The 20,123-nt window shown below is 39.4% G+C and overlaps 1 protein-coding gene across 3 annotated transcripts in view; it reads left to right on the top strand.

Annotated features, from left to right (window-relative positions):
• The window catches only part of agap3 (ArfGAP with GTPase domain, ankyrin repeat and PH domain 3), a 179,842-nt gene that overhangs the window by 106,935 nt on the left and 52,784 nt on the right, over positions 1-20,123 (top strand). For all 3 annotated transcript variants that reach the window (XM_054763773.1, XM_054763788.1, XM_054763781.1), the window contains exons 8-11: positions 605-760; positions 6,645-6,728; positions 15,142-15,246; positions 18,009-18,180. In XM_054763773.1, coding sequence (XP_054619748.1) covers positions 605-760; positions 6,645-6,728; positions 15,142-15,246; positions 18,009-18,180 — 517 coding nt within the window. The remainder of the gene's footprint in view (positions 1-604; positions 761-6,644; positions 6,729-15,141; positions 15,247-18,008; positions 18,181-20,123) is intronic.

Raw genomic sequence — 20,123 nt, 5'->3', positions numbered from 1 at the left:
GAAATGCCATTACTGATTGTAACACAAACTGGAAGCAAAGTTAAAGTTTTTACAATACGAGTCTACGAGTCTACGTCATAACTACGTCATAACTGCCACAAATAAATGAATGCATGGGAAACGCTGCTTGTTTTATACCCGACACGCTATAAATATTTTATACGTCACATCAGACGCTGGTGGCTTCACAGTGAAAGGTGAATACATTCCGAATTACTGAATTACTGCAGCAATTTTGCTTTTGTAACATTTTACTGTTAAGAGTGGTTAACTTATTTTTACCCTTGCCATCAAGGATGTCACTTAAAACAGTCCAGCCTGTACAGTTAAAAATATGCTTAGGGTGACCACAGTTTGACACTGGAACAGATTAGTTCTATTTCCATTGCTACTTTTGGGTAAATTGTTTTCCAAATCCAAGCAAATTGGAGCTCGATCTCTAGAGTCTCTGCATGGCACTGTTGTATAATCACAGCTAAAATTGTACTTAAATTGACCTACTGTCTTCCTCACATCCTCTTCTCCTTTTTCATCTGATTGTGCCCTTTTTACCCCCCCCCCCCCCCCCCCTCTCCTCCTCCTCTTCCTCTTCCTCCCCCGTTAGGCGGCCAACGGTGGGTGCGCGTTCAGCGACTACTCCTCCTCCGTCCCATCCACCCCCAGCATAAGCCAGCGGGAGATGCGCATCGAGACCATCGCCGCCTCCAACACACCCACGCCCATCCGCAAGCAGTCCAAGCGCCGCTCCAACATTTTCACAGTAAGTATGCGACAGCTGATGCAAAGCAACACCCACTCGCACTACTGAGGAGGGCATGGCACACTTTTGTCCACCGGAGGGAGACAAAGAGAGGGAGCTGGGGAAATTAACGAAAAAATGCACCCGAGCCACCTTTCCTGTTTCCTATATGCAGGCTCGCACAGCACATTGGGCAACGGAGAAATCATTATTTTAGATCCCTTAAGAAAGCAAATAATGAAGATATTAACACTGTGGAAATTTTTCTTGTCCTTTTTTTTCTCTAATTGGATGTAGTGAGTGGATGAGGTTTCTCACGGAACCTGTGACGACGAAGGCTCCCTGCGCTGTCCAAATCTTTCACCTCCACTCCCCCTCTTGTTTCAACTGGACCCACCCCCCGTGTACTGTATCATGTACAGATAAATAAGCCAGAGCATCAACATACGCTCTGATTATAATAACCCCGCCCCTTACCTCCATCCTCGACCGTCCGCCCACTCTTGCACCCCCAACCCCCACCCCTCCCGTCCCGTGTCCTGTTGCCCTTTGCTTTAACTGGCAACCTGTGGCGTGCACTAACTGCTCTACACTTCCTTAACTTGTCTTTTTTTAATTGTCTTCTTCTTCTGCCTGCACTCCTTCCTCCTATTCCTCCCTCCTGCGCCTTCTTTGGCCAAGCTTTCTTCCACTACTTGTCTCACCTTGTCATAAATCTGCCTCTTCAAGCTGAAAAATGTGCCTTATATGGTAACAGTGATGGTTTATTGCAAGCATGCAGTTATATTACAGCACATTTGCACAATTCAACATGTCCGAAAGCAGAGCTTATTTAATCCTGCCCCTTCTCCGTGTGTCAGCAGTTATTGATAGTTTGTTCACTTCCTGTGTTTAACTTGTACCAGGTTACCATTTTTTTAAACTACTTTGAAATTGACAAAAAATGCAATCAATAATGGATTTCATGTATATTTCTTCTGAGCTTCATGAGGCAGATTTCACACTGTCAGGAAAAAAACTGCAACATTGCACTTGGCATTGGTATGGTACCCTCAAGAGAACATATTTTGGTCTAAAAATGAACAAAAAGTTACCTTAGAGTACTATGATTAGCCCTGTCAGCAAATTAATGTTAATTAATGGCTATGTAATTAATGGCAATGTAAAAGTGAGTAAAAACAAGTCCATCAACCTATTATATAGCAAGCCACATCACATTTGTTTGTCGCATCACACATTACTCTGCCCACTACATCCCATCCATCCATTTTCTATGCCGCTTATGTATGCTGGAGCCTATCCCAGCTGACTTTGGGCGGGGTACCCTGGACTAGTCTCCAGCCAATGGCAGGGCACATATAGACAAACAACCATTCACACTCACATTCATACCTATGGACAATTTAGAGTCGCCAATTAGCCTAACATGCATGTTTTTGGAATGTGGGAGGAAACCAGAGAAAACCCACGCACGCACCGGGAGAACATGCAAACTCCACACAGAAAGAGATTCAAACCCAGGTCTTTCTGATCTCCTGACTGTGACTGTGGCCAACATGCTAACCACTAGACCATCGTGTGGCCCCCACTACATCCTATTAAGCCCAATAATTGTTCATAACCTGACCAATTTTTGCATTTTTAATTAATGACTTTTTTTTTTTTTTTAGCTGGAAATGACACAGGGAAGTAGGAATAATTCCATGTCCCACAGTGTTGTACCCAACCTCAATACATGCATTAATGCAGTTGATTTAGAACGCTTTACACATGCCTCAAGCGTGCCACCCCTGGAGGGCGCTAGAGGACTTCAGGGGACATGTTGGCACCTGAGAAAAACAATTAACAAAAACCTGCCCAGCTACATTCAGCTACATGTCATAGGCAGTACTTTTTTTTTTTAAACTTTCTTTTGTCATTTCCAACTAAAAGATACTCATTTGTCAAAGAAAAAGATCCCTCAACCTTCACAATTATGGCCTGGGTAGGATTTTTTTTTTTTTTTCGCGTAACTGTGAGATAATATACACCTGTAGAAGCGGTCTGGACCACAAAGACTACGGTTATGAAGAACAAGGACCCTTAACTGTCAACATCAATTAAATAGACGGAATAGAAATTTGTGAAACCCCGGTATAGATTGTACATTAAGGTCCAAAAATGACTGTACCCCTTATTTATTTCAGTGCAGACAAGGTGAGACTTCTTCTTTTCCTGCTTCCTGTCTCTTCTTCAACCTGTTCCCCAACCACTGTCCTGTCCTCTACCTTATCTCTATCCTCTTTACTGCCTTCACCATGTGACCCAAAGGCTGCTGTGGGAGCCTGGCGGCCTCTAAGCAGTCCAGGCTGTGTGCTATAGCTCCCTTTTTTTGTTGTCTCCCCCCTTCATCTCGACCCCCCCACCCTGTCCCACCTCCCTCCCTTGCTAGGTAGTGACTAACCATGTCCACCAGAGAAATGTGCCTCTCCCCGTCCGCGTCATGGAGATGCCGAAGCACGCCACCTACCCGGTCTGGGTGCCGGAGTGGCAGGCCGAGCGGGAGTTTCAGCTCATGACCTTCTGAGGAGCAGCGATGGGGGGCATGGGAAAAAAAGGAGGAGGAGGGTGGTATACAGTTAACAGGGTGACACATACAGCGTTCACTGAGGGAATATTCCCCATCGTCCCTTTGCTCACTTACAAAAACAAGCAGTTTCATCGGACTGTCCAAATTTAATGTTCTCTCACCACCAGCCTCTTGTAAGTAGCTGTGTTGTTTTTTGGCGGGGAGAACGGGAAGGACGCAAATACGCCTTATGACTGCATTGGCGTTGGGAGTGGCTTTAAGGCTGCGTTCACACTTGTGGTTCGGTTCTCTGGTCCAGACCAAAAATGTAAAAAAAAAAAAAAAAAAAAAAGATACTTGATGCGCGCTTTCACCTAGCATCCGCATTGGTATTTTTGTGATGGGACCAAAGACTGCACAGTAAAGAACATATGTATAAATTAAGGACTTGTTTGGGAAGCTTTCATCACTAATTACGTAACTCAAATATTCCAAACCAAAATGCCATCTGTTGGATTGGTTATGTTGGTTGTTTTTATTTTTATATGCTGCTATATTTATCAGCTTAGAGTTCATAAAAAGCTTCTAAAATACACTTTTAAAGAACTTTTAGAACATTTGCGTGACATAACTCAAATAATCCACACCAAAATATTTGCTGGGTTGGTTACATTGGTTATTTTTATATTCTGCTATATTTACCAGCTTAGAGTTCACAAAAACCTTCTAAAATATACTTTTAAAGAGCTTTTGGGACATACAGTCATGGAAAAAACTGATTAGACCATCCTTGTTTCTTGAGTTTATTGATCCATTTTAAGGACTGGTACAACTAAAGGTACATTTGTTTGGACAAATATAATGATGATAACAAATATAGCTCATAAGATTTTAATTTAAGAGCTGATATCTAACAACTTCCATGGTTTTGTTGATAATAACCAAAATCACTTAAGTTCTTACATGAATAGCTATAGCATTGTACTGCCAAAAAATTGAACTCTTCTGAGCCATTGTTGTCATTGTTATATTTGTCCAAACAAATGTTCCTTTAGTTGTATCAGGCATTAAAATTAACAAGAAACTGAAGAAGCAAAAGTGGTGTAATAATTTTTTGCCATGACTGTTATTCGTTACGTAACTCAAATATTCCAAAGCAAAATGCTGTCTGCTGGGTTGAATACATCGGTTATTTTTATATTTTGGTATAGTTACCATCACAGATTTCAGATGGTGTGTGTAGAGTTCACATGTGAGCTCAAGGGAACTGAACTGCAGTCTCGGTCTGCTTGTTTCGGACGATGACATTCACACTTGACGAGCAGAGGGAACGCACCAGAGTTCCTTTTAACCAAACCAAACATGACGAGTGTGAACGCACCTTAAATTGAAAAACGTGACCACCGTCTCTATTTAGTCTTTTCACTGCCCTCACGACATCGCCCACCATCACGGATCATAGTTGTCCACACATTCTTCTTCCAAGTGCTTCCATTAACAAGAACTTTTAATACGTTCGCTGTCTTTAGTTGCTTTAGTGCGTTCCTTTTTCTTCATATTGAAAAACACATGAAGCTGTCAGAGTTGAAAACAGTTCACTATTCATCCAATCCACTTATTGGCGTTTTGCCATTCCCATATTTTTAAATCCAAATTTTCCGTGTTGCCCGGGCTTGGAGGCACTTTCACCATTGGACGCTGTTTTTCCCTGATATTTGCAGATCCGTCCTTGTGTTTCCAACCTTTCCTCAACTAAAAGGGCTTTCCAACTCTCCCAATTAGAAGATTGTTAAAAAAAATAGCGACGAGATTGTCCGATCAGTGATGTGTTAGAACTTGCAATAGACAAAATTACAATAGGAGGAGAGACAGACTGTAGGGACTCTTCTGGAAATGTCTCCACACACATAACACCCCCCCCCCTTCCCATTTCGAAAAACACACACCGTACAGTCAAGTTGAAACTGTCTTTCCCAAAGGACACACCTTGTTTTACATCACAAGCCCCCCTTTTACATCACACTGCCTTTTTGCCATAAGCGAGGACTCAAGGACTCAAGGTGCCACGTTCTTCTTCTTCTTCCTTTCTTCCTTCCTTTATTTCTTTTCCTCTCTTTTTTGGTTTTTGGCAGTGTTTTCAATGCAATTCTGTGAGTTAGACTAGTGCAGCTTTTTGGGTGGTTTTTATGAAGGCCTTCATAAAGTCTAGACTAGATGTGAGAACATAGAGGTGAGCCGGGTGAGGGGGAGGTTGCACCGACCTGTATGAATGTATTTATTTGACATTTTATTTATTATTATTTATTTTGCAGCTGTTCTCCTTCTCTTAGCCATTCCTTTTCATTTCCTTCCGTTTGCAAAGATTATGAACTCTTGGCTTTTCTATCATAAACCTACAGACTGGCTGTATATCTTGTATTGTATTTTATTTACAATGCTACTCAAACATATATAAGAAGAATATATGACAAATAATGCCTTTTATTGTCCATCCTATACTTTGTGGGAACTTGCAAATGTTTGAGCTCAATCTGTTGAATCTTCTGAAGTGAAATTTGTGACTTGCTTTGTATGGTGTCTGTATAGAAGTTAAAACAAGTCCATCCTAAGGTAAAAAAAAAAAAAATATTAATAAAAAAAGATTTAAAGAGTACTTGAAGTCTCCCTTTCTTCATGGGTGACTGGACATTTGTCTGAGTGAGACCATACATGTCTGTCCTTACTCATCTGTATTTGTGTCGGGGTGGGATGCTTTAACCAATATTTCATGCATAGTTTATGCTTTTCTCCCCCCCCCCCTTGCAGGAAACGTGTGATTACATGTGTCCGTTTGTAGGTGCTTGCAGGAGGATGCTGATGCTAACATGCACTAATGAATAACCATGTTCCCTTTTCTCTTTTTAACATGTTCATGTACTTACTGAGCCCTGGTGCATGTATGCCTTATGTTAAAAGCAACATCCTACACTTTAGCAGGTCCACTGTCAGGCCCGAGCTCCGCCTCAAAACAGAAGCAAAATGGATCACCAAAAGGGTTTTCAGGGCTGAGTCATGACTCAAATCTGTGGTCGTCCTCAGTGTTGAAATGTGTCTCTTGTGGTCTTGGTTTGGTCTCCTTTACTGCACGTTGGTGTTACTGCTCTTTGTTGCGCTGGTCTGCTTTTTTGTCTTGTTCATTTCCAGCTTCTTCTTCTTTGTTCTGTTGGTTTACTTTTATGTTGCGACTCTCTCCACCCCAGACAAACACACACACACACACGCACACAAGCATATGTACACACGCACATGCACTGACATCAGCACAACCGCAACAGCATGACCGTGGTGGCTGATTGTGTTTTTCGTTCTCCCTTGCAGTCGCGGAAAGCCAGCGAACAAGCAAAGAGCGTTGAGAGTAAGACAGACAGCATAGGCAGTGGAAGGGCCATTCCTATTAAACAGGTGAGCACTTACACATACTCACGTTCCCACAATACACCGGGTGAGTATGATGCCCCTTTTCCTGCCCTTTGTTTCACCATTAAGTCAGGTTTTACTGCCACCGCTAGATGGCAGCAGACTATAGTTTATGGAGACTTCAGTTATTCATCTCCAAGAGACGAATAAGCGCTCAAATGCTGCAGGTTTATAAGCAATACAGGGAATACACAGTATTTTGCCCTCGTTTATCTGCATCTCTAACATTTATATCAAATTATTAAAGATATATGTAAATGTTGATGTACAGCTTGACTTTATATGCCTTTAGAAAGATATTACAGTTTAAATTGTTCTAATTCTGACTATATTGTTGTTACTGTGGTTGTAACTTCCAGTAGTGCACCGCATCATGAGCTTCTATTGTTGCGAAAAAGGAACAGCTGCCAGTATGATGCAGTTCAGTCAATCTATATTTTTAAATTGACATGATAAATACAAAAAATATATACTAAGGCGGAATTTTGGTAAAGTTTTCCTCACTTTTTTATGTAGCTAAACTCGGTAATGGTCATGGTTTAGCTTATTTTGAACATATTTAGTAAAGTTACGCTGAAGCACCTCCGATGTTTACACTTGCACAATAGGACATGTCTGAAAAGGAGCAAGAAGAAACAGAACATATTGAATGTACAGTAATTAATATAATACAGAGCAGATGATTAGTTTGTTACTGTTGCTAGCAAATAACTCTTAAAGAGTTAATTTTCAGGTTTATTGATTTTACTGAAATTCACAGCATATTTTGATGAATGTACTCCTTTTTTAATTACATTTTTGAGCCCATGATCACTTGCGTGGTGTTACATAGAATTTTACACACATGACACAACAACAAAAAACTACAGTATACTCATGATTGCTATAAATATATTTTTATTTGAGTAATAAATTAAAAGAAATTAGATATGCTCTCGCCCAAAGTCACCTGGGATAGGCTCCAGCATACCCCTGTGACCCTATTGAGGATTAAGCGGCACAGAGAATGAATGAATGATACTACAAATAATTCAATCGTAATAATAATTAAAAATAATTGTCTAAAACATACCGGACACATAAATTAGTGATCGTTCATAATTACATATAAAGGTGTACCCATAAATTAATTACATTATTAATTACAGTTTCACATATAGTCAATGATGTTAGTCAATTGGCTAGCCTAGAATAGTGGTGCCTTAAATGGTGTATTTCATTTATATCTATTTATTCATCTACAGTACAGAGATATGAAAAGTATTGTTAGGAATGGGCATCATTTGAATTTGCATGATTCCGGTTCCGATGCAAATTCCTCGTTTCGATTCCCGTGTCAAACGATGCTTTTAATAGGCAGGGTCATGAAAGTTTGCATTGTTTAAATGAGGGCGCTAACCAGAGTCCTTTTTGGATGAAATGTCTGAAGTTCTCAATGAATTGCTTAATGATATGAACTTTTTTTATCAACTTTACTATGAATTTCTTACAAAGCTGTTTTCAACCAGTATATAAATATCAAACCATTCAACTTGAATATAAATCTAATAAAGTTTCTTTTTACAAGAGTACACTTTCACAAAAGATGCTGCCTCAGTGTTGGTGTAAGCTATTTTTTTTTTAAGACACCCTTATTTTGTTAGCACAAGTAAGAAGATATAGCCCAAGCGCTTATTTTGAAGGCCGGAAGTGTGTTGTGTGAGTTGAGAAGGTTCCTTGACTGTTGCTAGCAGAGACGGATTGTGCAAATGATAAACTTGCCTAGCTGTAGCTCCCATCCTTTATTTACACCAAACTTGCACATCAGCTAGCATCCTGAAACACTGGCATGAGACAGACATCATTTATTTTTGGATTTCCCTGATTCTGATTGCTTAGAGAAAGTCCTAAGTAACGCATCAAAGATGAGGTACTGTTATTTCTATGCTATGAATGTGTGAACATTAATCATGTTGGTCACGCACCCTCCTTTGCATACTGTATCGTTATGTTGCGCTACTCATTTCTATGGAGTTAAGACTTTTTAGCCGCTTCCTCTTTGCTGGTGCTCGCCCATTTCTCCTTTGTTGGTTCTCGGCTGTTTCTTCCAGTCTGCGAAGTGGGCATCTGGGAGTAGTTCCCATTGATGCTCGAGACTTGATGCCCAACACTACGTATTGTATTAATATTGATAACCTGGAAAACCAGAATAGTCTGAAATGTTTAATCCATAATGTAAATCAAGATAAGCTAAGCAGTTACTTTTATTCAAAAGGATGGCTTATATTTCAGTTTTGTGTGTGTGTGTGTGTGTGTGTGTGTGTGTGTGTTTTTCATTTCAGTGTGGCCCTAATCTTAATTTTATTTTGAGAATTTGATGTGGGACATTTAAAAAAATTAGCTTCTGGCCACAAATTGCCAACAGGCCACACTTTGGACACACCTTTGATCACATCATTAGTGCTTTAATCACTTTGAATGTATTTATGACATATTGGTCATTTAGAGTGTTTCACTTACACCAGTCGTATAATGACTTTAAAAAAAAGAGAGAAAAAAAAGGATGCATTTCTCTTTAGTGGTGTCCTCATTCCAGATGAGCAGGGCGTTATGTTGCCTGTAAAGCCCAGTCATTGTTAATCGACACATTATAGGGGCGCCACCTTTTTAATGTCCGATTACCCTGTGAGTATCACGGCAACTTTTTGACAAGATAAGCCAACCACCACCACCCTCCTTAATTTCTTTATCTACAAAGGTTTTTGGAGAGGGGTGGTAGGAGGGGAAGTTGTGTGACTAACAGATCTGCAGGCCAGTCAAATGGGCAATCAAGGGGGGGATCAAAGTGTCAATGTGAACTTAATTACCACTCACCCCCCCTCCCTTTATGTGGGGGCCAAATTACGCACGGCAGGACTCCCCCCCCATCTATAAAAATAGTTAGGGGGGAATAACAATGGACTCACTGCTGAAGAGGTGCCGACACGCACACACACACACAACACACAAGAAGGGTCGGCCCATGAGTGAGGAACAGTGAGCAGGGTGTCATGGTGTTCTTACAAAAGGCAAGATGTTATCTCCTCAGTGTCCATATGACAGTCTACAGTATGTTGCACATTAGTGCGTTCCCTGTTAAAGCAGTAATGTAAAGCAGGGGTGTCCACCTGCATAAATAGAAGGTTTATACATTTGCGCATTAACAAAACTAACTGAACAAAAACATCCACATGTTATATAAATGACCAATGAAATTAGTGTAATGTCTAATAATATACGTCACTAATAATGAATTCATCTTATTTGTACAATATGCCAAGATCCGATAAAGTCAGCTCGGCCCCTGGGCCACATTTTGGACACCCCTGATGTAAAGTGTTAAATTAACAACCAATCAGAGAGCCAAAAAAAAAAAAAAAATGTTACGCTAAAGATTTTTGCGTTATCATCCTCAGTGTCTTTATTGATCCACATCACGGCCGCTGATGAATATTATGAAGCTGCACTCTGATTGCATGTATAGATTAGTGCATGCCCCAGTAAGAGCATGACATTTTTTTCTGTGTAAAACACGCGCCAGGGGCCATCACGGCAGCAGCATCATTTGCTCTATATGATTATCTTGTTTACATTTACTTTTATTGACTGCAATGAGAAAAGGCAGGGGTGCTTGGCTGGCAGTGATTAGCTGAAGGACGTTGTTGTGCTTGTTTTAAAAACGCATATTAAAAAAGTCATTGCGATTAAAAGTGGAAAAAAAACGTAGTTAATTGGTGGGTGTATATTTTTTCTTCAAGTCTTTTTTCATACAAAAAGGGTAAAGTGTAAAATAGAAACTACTTTTAACTTACTTTGTCATTCCAGTTATTAAATTTGAGGGAAAATTGATACTCTTGAGTTGTTGATAAATATAGCATTGAGCTCCCACAAACCATAGTAGATGATATATAACAGTTCTATAATAATAATGCTGACATTTATTAATAGTTTTTCATGCCAACACTGTCATTTTGTTACTGTAGTTTGTCCACAAAATAATGAATGCTGGATTACTTTATGCATGAAAAATACTAATAAAATTGAGATAAATGTTTTTACTACTGAAACGTGTTTAGTATGTATCCCACAAAATAAAACTGTGTAAAACCAGTTGACTAAATGAAATTACATTTAAAAGAAAAATATTGAGCCAATGTTTTTGAATGCATAGCCATCACCATTTGCATCGCATCATGTTTATGAATTTAACATGGCGCATCACTTTTATCTACAAATTCATATGAATTGAGGTTGCACTGGTGCAGATTATGTGTGCGGATCATGTGCAAACAACGAGCATTACGTGCCCAAGATGCTTAACGTATAAAGAACATATTGTAACTTAACTGCTTCATGTTGGAGTAAAGCCCTAATGAAGAAGTAGTTGAATTAAAGGTTGTGACTTTCAGTCGCTCGGACACACATAAAGTCAGGGTTGGGATTAGGATGATTGTCGGCAAACAGCCTGGTGCCCAGGTCACCGAGGGTCAACTCTTCCTGATGTGTTAATCAGGATTAAAGTTTGGCCAAGCAAGCGAACACCCCCCCTCCATCTCACACACACCCTCAGAGGCCCTCTGGCTGTAAAAGCACAAACACAGCGCAGGTTTAATCCCCTAATTAAGCGGGGCCCCTCCTCACCATTTAACCCCCAGAGAAGCCTGCTGGCCCTTGTGCACTCAGCAGCGTTTGGTCACCTCCAGCCGAGGAACTGCATTGTTTACCAGTGGATTCACTCTGCAGATAAGGAAACCATCAGAGGCCCTATGACCCCCCCCCCCACACACACACACACACACACACACACACACACGCCCTCCCCGGTTGATAAAGTTGAATAGAAAAAGGCGGCGCATGAGCTTTGAAGAGGGGCGATCACACTCCTTAATCCGGGATTTAAAGGGTCCTCCAGAGTTCGGCGTGTTATATGTATGAATGCAGGAGGGAGGTGTGAAGGTGCCCCAGCAACATGAAGGTTCACATGGTCACCACACTGAGAATTGCATCACTAAAGATGACAGTCAGCCGGATGGCAAGTTTATAGATATTTAATATGTACTGTAATACTGTATATCATGTTTGTCACTGTAAGTTTGTGGTATGATTGCAGAACCTTTTATTGCAGGAAGTTTGTAGTTTTTAGGATATTGAATGTGCTCAAATTTTTAGAGAATTGACCTTTTATGGACTTTTATGCCGATGGTATGACTAAACAACCTTTACAACGAAGGGAAACTACAGCCTCTTTCACACAGAGATCCCACAAAACCGCCTCAAACTTTCCTTTAGATCCAGCAAAAGCCAGATATTGCTGCAACTCAGCATCCTGATCAATTAGTGACAATTTCTTTCAACACAACCGTGTGAGAGAAGTGAGTGCTAGGTGTTAAACGTCACACCACAGTCTCGGCTTTGGCAATATCCTTCCGCACAGGTGATGTCCCACCTCTGTTATTTATATTTGTACTTTATTTATCCCACAGCGGGGAAATTCACTTGTTACAGCAGCAAGCAAGATACGCAAGTAAAGAGTACAGTGTAAAGAATGCATAGTGTCTACAACATGGTTCAAGTGGTGCAGGTGTTGTAGAGCCTGACAGCGGTCGGTATGAAGGACCTGCGGAACCTCTCCTTCTTACACCGTGGGTGTAACAGTCTGCTGCTGAAGGAGCTGCTCAGGGAAACAACAGTGTCATGTAGCGGGTGAGAGGTGTTGTCCATGATGGATGTCAGCTTAGCCAACATCCTTCTCTCCCCCACTTCCTCCACGGAGTCCAGAGGACCGTCCAGGACAGAGCTCGCTCTCCTGATCAGTCTATTGATCCTGCTCCTGTCCCTGTCCGTGCTGCCCCCTCTCCAGCAGCCCACAGCATAGAAGATGGCTGAGGCCACCACAGAGTCATAGAAGGTCCGTAAAAGAGTCCTGCACACACCAAAGGACCTCAGTCTCCTCAGCAGGTGGAGGCGACTTTGGCCCTTCTTGTAGAGGGCGTGGGTGTTGACGGACCAGTCCAGCTTGTTGTTAAGGTGAACACCCAGGAATTTGTAGCTGTCTACCAACTCTATGTCCGCTCCCTGGATGTTCACCGGTGTGAAGTGAGATGTTTTCCTCTGGAAGTTAATGATCATCTCCTTTGTCTTGCTGGTGTTGAGTTGCAGCTGGTTAAGCTCACTCCAGCTGACAAAGTCCCTGATGACCGTCTTGTATTCCAGATCATTCCCCTCTGAAACACAACCCACAATAGCTGTGTTATCGGAGAACTTCTGGATGTGACACTGTGTGGAGTTGTGTGTGAAGTCCGAGGTGTAGAGGGTGAAGAGGAAAGGGGAGAGCACCGTACCCTGAGGGGCACCTGTGCTGCAGAGTACCATGTCAGACACACAGTGACGGTGCCTCACATACTGTGGTCTGTTGGTGAGGTAGTCTATAACCCATGCAGTCAGGTGTTGGTCTACTCCCACACTCTCCATCTTCACTCTGAGTAGTGACGGCTGGATGGTGTTAAAGGCACTGGAGAAGTTAAAAAACATGTTACTTCGCTACTTCGCTAAAAACCTTCAGCATATCCGTATGTGGAATCAACTTTTGGAATGGATTGAGTAAAGAACTCAAACAATGCACTAAAAATAAACAAAGAGGGTGAAGGACTGAATAAGTGCCACTTCTTCCTACTCCTCTTGAACATGTAGAATTGTGAATTGCGATATGTGATGTATGTATACAGAAGTGAAATGAATGTTAAAATAAATCCAAACCGAACCAAACCTTTCATTCCATTTATACAGCACAGCAACAAAGGGTAAATGGCAATACAATGCATGCATTTACGCCCAATTTCAGGAAATTAACTAGATTTTTAGGGAGATTATCTGATGGAGTTTGTAATAGTCATGGGCTGGTTACCAGTTTCAAGGTATACCACGGTATGAAAAAGTCACGGTTTCAAAACCACTAAAATTGTCCGTCATGCCGTTCCTGCTGTACAGTATGAGAGAAAGTTTAGGTCCAGCGTGGCCACTATGTGGGAATACTTTCACGTCCTGTGTTATTCCTCGCAGTTGGAAGTGGGCTTCAATGAGTTGAAACCACAGGTGTGTGCTGTGTTGCCAAAAGATGGGCATAGATAGCACCGACGTTAGCTGCTGCTTTAGCATTGAGCCTCGCTGTTGTCTCGGTTGTCCTGCAGTTGTCGTTGATCTGCACATTCACCACTACGAAATAACATTACAAGTTTTTAATACAAATATTTTTGTTGTGACATTCTTGGGCGACTTGATTGCATTTATTTTCATTTTGCTTTGTTTTGTTAGTTTTTTTTTTACTAAGAAAATATGTATTGTGTTGCAGGATTAGCTACAGTAGACTGTATTTTATTAATTTATTGAGAAATAATTCAGTTATTTTCTGGTTTATTTTAAATACATATGTTCCACTTTCATCGTGTTGTACTATGTGGTTTAAAAATGACTGGTTTGACTTGATATTTTTTCTCATTTCAATAAATATATTTCAAAATAGCACATTATAGAGCTGTAATTATAATACAGGGAAACCGTGATATTTTTACACAAGGTTTCATACCTTCAGAACGGCCTCATAACGGCCCATGCCTAGTTTGTCATCACATTTACTAAGAAATTAGGAAACTGGCATTGCTAAATTAGCAAAAGTTATGCAACAATGAAAGCACCTTTATCCAGATTTGCAGCAAAATGAAGTGTTGTCTACCTTGGCCTAGCCCAGTGCTTCTCTAATAGTGGGGCGGGCCCCCCTGGTGGGGTGCGGTGAACTGTCAGGGGGGCGTGAGAGGCAGGGAGGACTTAGAATATTAGTGCAGACCTGCCAACATGTATGAATTTGTCGTACTCAGCATGCAATTTGACTCTTGAATGCACTTGTAGGCTTCACTTCTCTCCATTTTGTTGCATTTCGCTGGTTTCAGTTTCGAGTTCAGTCTGTACAGTAAAGATAAATAAATAGATATTATCAGTTTCTCAATAGTATTTCAAATCGAGAGGGTGTGAAAACATTTTTTGTCCCGCAGTGGGGGCATGACAGAAAATAATTGAGAACCATTAGCCTAGCCTCATTTCTCTACAAAGTCTTTTCAATGCATGAAGTTGGCCATCTTTGTGGAATGTGTTTCCACATCACCCGTCATATTTGTGGAGTAAGGCATTCTGGCTTCATGATGCTCGTTGTGCTAGAAAAATATCAACTTCCAGTGTAAAATTGCGCTCGTACACATTCCCCGACTGTATTCCGCTGAGCTCATGTCGCTCCAAGTGTTTGTCGTAATGGTGACGCCGGCTGTGCTTATGGTGTTTAACGTACATTTGATGGCTGGCACTCACCGTGTGTTTATGTGCTCTCTGACAGGGAATCCTCCTGAAGCGAAGTGGCAAATCCCTCAACAAGGAGTGGAAAAAGAAATACGTCACCCTGTGCGATAACGGCGTGCTCACTTATCACCCCAGCTTACATGTGAGTCTCATTGTGGCCGCAAGCCCCTCCTCCTCTCATCACATCCCATTTCTTTTATGTGGTTGGTCTGAGCTCCTGAGTTTTTCTCCCCTCCGTCCCGATTACATTTACTGCTGCATCAAAGTCGATTACAAACACGTAGCTAATGACTTGCCTGAGCCTTATTGCTATATAATGGCTATTTAAGCCAGTGTCTGGCATTAGTGTTAAGCAAGGGGGCGTCCTGGTGGTCATCTCGGGCCTCCCGCGGTGCTCGTTCCTGCTAATGGAGACATGGCCGCAGCTTCGACTCCACGCTGCCTTGTACTTGTAATGTCTCTCCCCGCGTGGCAGCCGAGCCTGACTGGCCGATCACATCCATCTTTGTCAGGGTCCCGCCGGGGCCGCTAATACCGCTTAAACACTCCACTGGCTGTCGATACCACATGGAGGAACGGCCGTCTTTCTCCACAGCTCTTCTTATATCAGTTAGTATATTTATGGGAATGTTTTTTTCAATCATATGTAGACAAATGTTTCTTTATGTGGACAACTTGGGCAAAATGATTATTGTTCATATAGACTTGCAAAAACACTGTAATATGTGTGTCAGGCAAATGGTAAATAAAAAAAGCATCTAAAACAAAAATGCAATTTAAAAAAAAAAGCAATATAATAAATAAAACGGTTTTATATTACTTGCATTTTTTTTCAATGCAATTGCACATGAGTACATATGCAGCGTATTATTTTTTAAATGTAATATTTATTTTAATGGAAAAAGATACATCCAATGCAAATTGCACAAGGGACCATATTTGATAGTAACCATGTGATTTCTCTGAGCGCATCATTATTTATGATTGTATTGCAGGACCAGTCAAAAGTTTGCTCTGCTTTCTCATTTTCTAAATGGGAAAAGTGTGTCCAGAGTTTTGATGGGTTTTTATGTTAATACGATATGATATAACCTAATATATTGTGTCATGAATATAATTACATAATGCTAAATGTTGAAGAAATTCACAATGTAGAAAAAAACTGATTTATTATTTCATTATTATTTTATATTGTTAATGTTTTATTATTTTTTATTATTACCGTGCAGGTTAGGCTAATTGGAGACTCTAAAATTGTCCATAGGTGTGAATATGAGTGTCTATATGCCTCCTGTGGTTGACTGTTGACCCGTCCAGGGTGTACCCCGCTTCTCATCCAAGCTTTAACAGACTCCAGCTCACCTGTGGGCCGTGACCCTAATGAGACTAAGCTTTATAAAAAAAAAAACGGGTGGATGAATCAATTGTTTTCTGGTCTATGTGACTCTTGTATTCTGCTTCAAATCGACTCGCTGGTTCTCCCTTCCTTGGGTGTTAGAGCATCTGGTAGGAAATATTAAAAGCTGTTGGCTCAATAGAAACAAATTGAGTGTTGAGCTGTCAAGATATGCTACTACAGAGATATACTGTATGTAATTGACTGAACATGCCACCTCGATCCTTATAGCCATTACAGGTCAGCAGTCTCAGGGAATAGGGGTCGCGTTACTTTGGTAACAGCCTGAACCCGTTCGGCACTGTGAAGCGTAGCGATGAAGTGCGCGAGGAGGTTGGTGAAAGGAGAGAGAGACGAATGTGGGAGCGAGTAGGATCCTTTAATTTCACAGCCAGCCAAGCCATCCACACAATCACCTTCTGTTAATTCTATCTGCTACATCAATTAAATTGTTTGTAGAAACTAATTGAATGTGGCTTAATCACACATCTTAATAGCTTTGCACGCTTCGATCTGGCTGTTAATTCCCGCAATAAAACGAAATGAGAGCGCTCACTGGGTAATTAGCAAGGAGGCTTGGGAGAGAAATGAGTGCTTTATGGCACGATAATAAAAGCCAGGAAACTGTGGGTGGAGGGCGGAAAAGGCCGACATCGCCTCTTTCTGCTGAGCTCCATGATTTTCACCTTGGCTTGCCACATTTGGGTGGCTTTGAAGCAAACTGACGATACAAATTGAAAGAAAATGACTGTTTGCGTTCATTATGTCACAGTTTAAAGTGTTGGCGTGGGCACAGGTGATGGTTAATGACGTGTCCACTGTCACACACCCACAGGGGATGCTCCTCCATTGCCTGCAGCTAACTAATGGGGATGGACTTTTAATTTGTTATTCCGCCTTGATTCCTCCATTCTTCTTTGGTGATGTCATTGTTTTATTTGTTTCGGAAATGCTTAAGAAGTTACGTCACATGTTTTAGAATTGCACAATTCAACATGTCCGAAAAGGAGTAGGAAGAAGCAGAGTTTGTTTAATCCTAACCCTTCTCCATGTCTTTTGTGCATTTGCTGTGTTTAAATGACTATAGGAAGAGGAAAATAGTGCAGTGCAGTGATGAAATAAAATAGAGGGAAAAGAAGTGTAAAAAAATAAATAGAAAACAAAAGTAAATAGATTAAATAAATAAATGTCTAATTAAATGCAGGACATAGACTAAGCAATAACTTACCACATAATGATAAATGAATAAAATCAGGGTAATGATATCATGTGGTCCTTAGTATTCTTTCTATGTATGCTTGTACTGTTCCTTAAACTGACTGTTATTGGCAAGTTTGACTTCCATGCTCAATCCCCGTTATGTAATTTTACTCCACATACTGGCATGCTAAAAGTATTTTAGCATTGTGTGAGTGTATAGTTGTCTTCATTTAATTTTTTCCCTGAGGTTGTATTTTTAGGAGGTTGCAAACAGCATAGGAAAACTGTGTCTTCCTTTCCTCCCATAGGACTATATGCAGAATGTGCACGGAAAGGAGATCGACCTGCTTCGGACGACGGTCAAAGTTCCTGGGAAGCGACCCCCGAGAGCGGTGGCCACCGTGGCCCCCACAGCCAGCCCCAAGACCAACGGGCTGACCAAGGACCGCAGTGCTCTGCAGCTGGGCATCGGGAACACAGGTAGCGTTAATTGCCTCATCACTGGGATAAAGGTCTGATGATAGGTCTGCAGCAGTAGTAGCACATAATTGGTTATCTAATCTTAATTTAGTAAAAAATTATCAATATTTGATGGAAGAATGTAAAAAATATATGCATAGTAATGATGAAAAAGTGTATAAAATTAGATTTGTGCGTATGATTAATGAAATGATTAATGTCGTAATCCTTAACCATTTATTGGCCAAGGGGCCATATTAGGTAGATACCATGTGACTCCTCTCAGCCAATTATCATTTTTGTCAGTCACACGTTTAATGCATTTAGTGACTTTCTTAATGGCAGACTGTGTCCAGACTTTTGATGGGTTTGTATATGAATAAAATATATTATCAGCACCATAATATGTTATTGTAGTAAATATAATTATACAATGCTAAATGTTGAAGTCACAAAAGTATAAAAAAAAAAAAAAAAAACTCAAATTTTTACATTATATTATTATTTTAATTACCTCCAGCATGCCCCCTCTACCCTAATGAGGAAAAGCGGCATAGAAAATGGATGGATGGATGGATGGATGGATGGATGTTTAATTATTGTTATTGTTTTAATTTTCGTATATTTTTATTCGAAAGCAAGACAGTATATTCCAAACCTTTGATGGGTTTGTATATTGTATATATTATATACTATACTATATACTATTTAATATATTTTATATATAAAATATGATATTACCATTGTAATAAATGTAATTATATAATGGGTGCATATAAATATATATATATGTATATGTATATGTGTATATATATGTGTGTGTGTGTGTATATATATATATATATGTATGTATATGTATATATATGTATGTATATATGTATATATATATGTATGTATATATATATATATGTATGTATATATATATATGTATGTATATATGTATATATATATATGTATGTATATATGTATATATATGTATGTATATATGTATATATATGTATGTATATATGTATATATATGTATGTATATATGTGTATGTATATATGTATATATATATGTATGTATATATATGTATGTATATATATATGTATGTATATATATATGTATGTATATATGTATATATATGTATGTATATGTATGTATATATGTATATATATATATATGTATGTATATATATATATGTATGTATATATATATATATGTATGTATATATATGTATGTATATATAAGTATGTATGTATATATAAGTATGTATATATATGTATGTGTATATATATATATGTATGTATATGTATGTGTATATATATATATGTATGTATATATGTATATATATATATGTATGTGTATATATATATGTATGTATATGTATGTGTATATATATGTATATATGTATGTATGTATATATATATGTATGTATATATATGTATGTATATATATGTATATATATGTATATATATATGTGTATATGTATATATGTATATGTATATATATATGTATATATGTATATGTATATACATTTGTGTGTGCGTGTGTATATACTGTATATTTATAATATATGTGTGTGTGTGTGTGTATATGTATGTATATATGTGTGTATATATATATTTGTATGTATTTTAATCACAATTTCATCTTAAAGGTAATTTTTTTGTTTTTTTTTTTAAATGAGAAAACAAATGGTAGATATATTGACTGTTTCATAACATGACTGTACTCTCCTGTTAGTGATTAGCGATTTAAAAAAAAAAAAAAAAAAAAAACGCATCCCAGCAGGTTAATTATGTACTCTCCATATGTTTCCCACATGCAAATTAGCTGCCTCGTACGTAGTTTGCACAATGAGGCCTTAACGAGCGACCGTGAGATGCGTATTAATGCTTGTAATCATTCATTTGGGATGCATTTAAACATAATGGGCATGTTGGAGGAAATGGCAAGAAGTTTCTTGTTCTAGTTTTGTCTTC

The sequence above is a fragment of the Dunckerocampus dactyliophorus genome, chromosome 2, assembly GCF_027744805.1.
Source record: "Dunckerocampus dactyliophorus isolate RoL2022-P2 chromosome 2, RoL_Ddac_1.1, whole genome shotgun sequence".
NCBI classification, from domain to species: Eukaryota; Metazoa; Chordata; class Actinopteri; order Syngnathiformes; family Syngnathidae; genus Dunckerocampus; species Dunckerocampus dactyliophorus.
The sequence above is the reverse complement of the archived record's forward strand: the minus strand, read 5'-3'. Positions and strand labels throughout refer to the sequence as shown.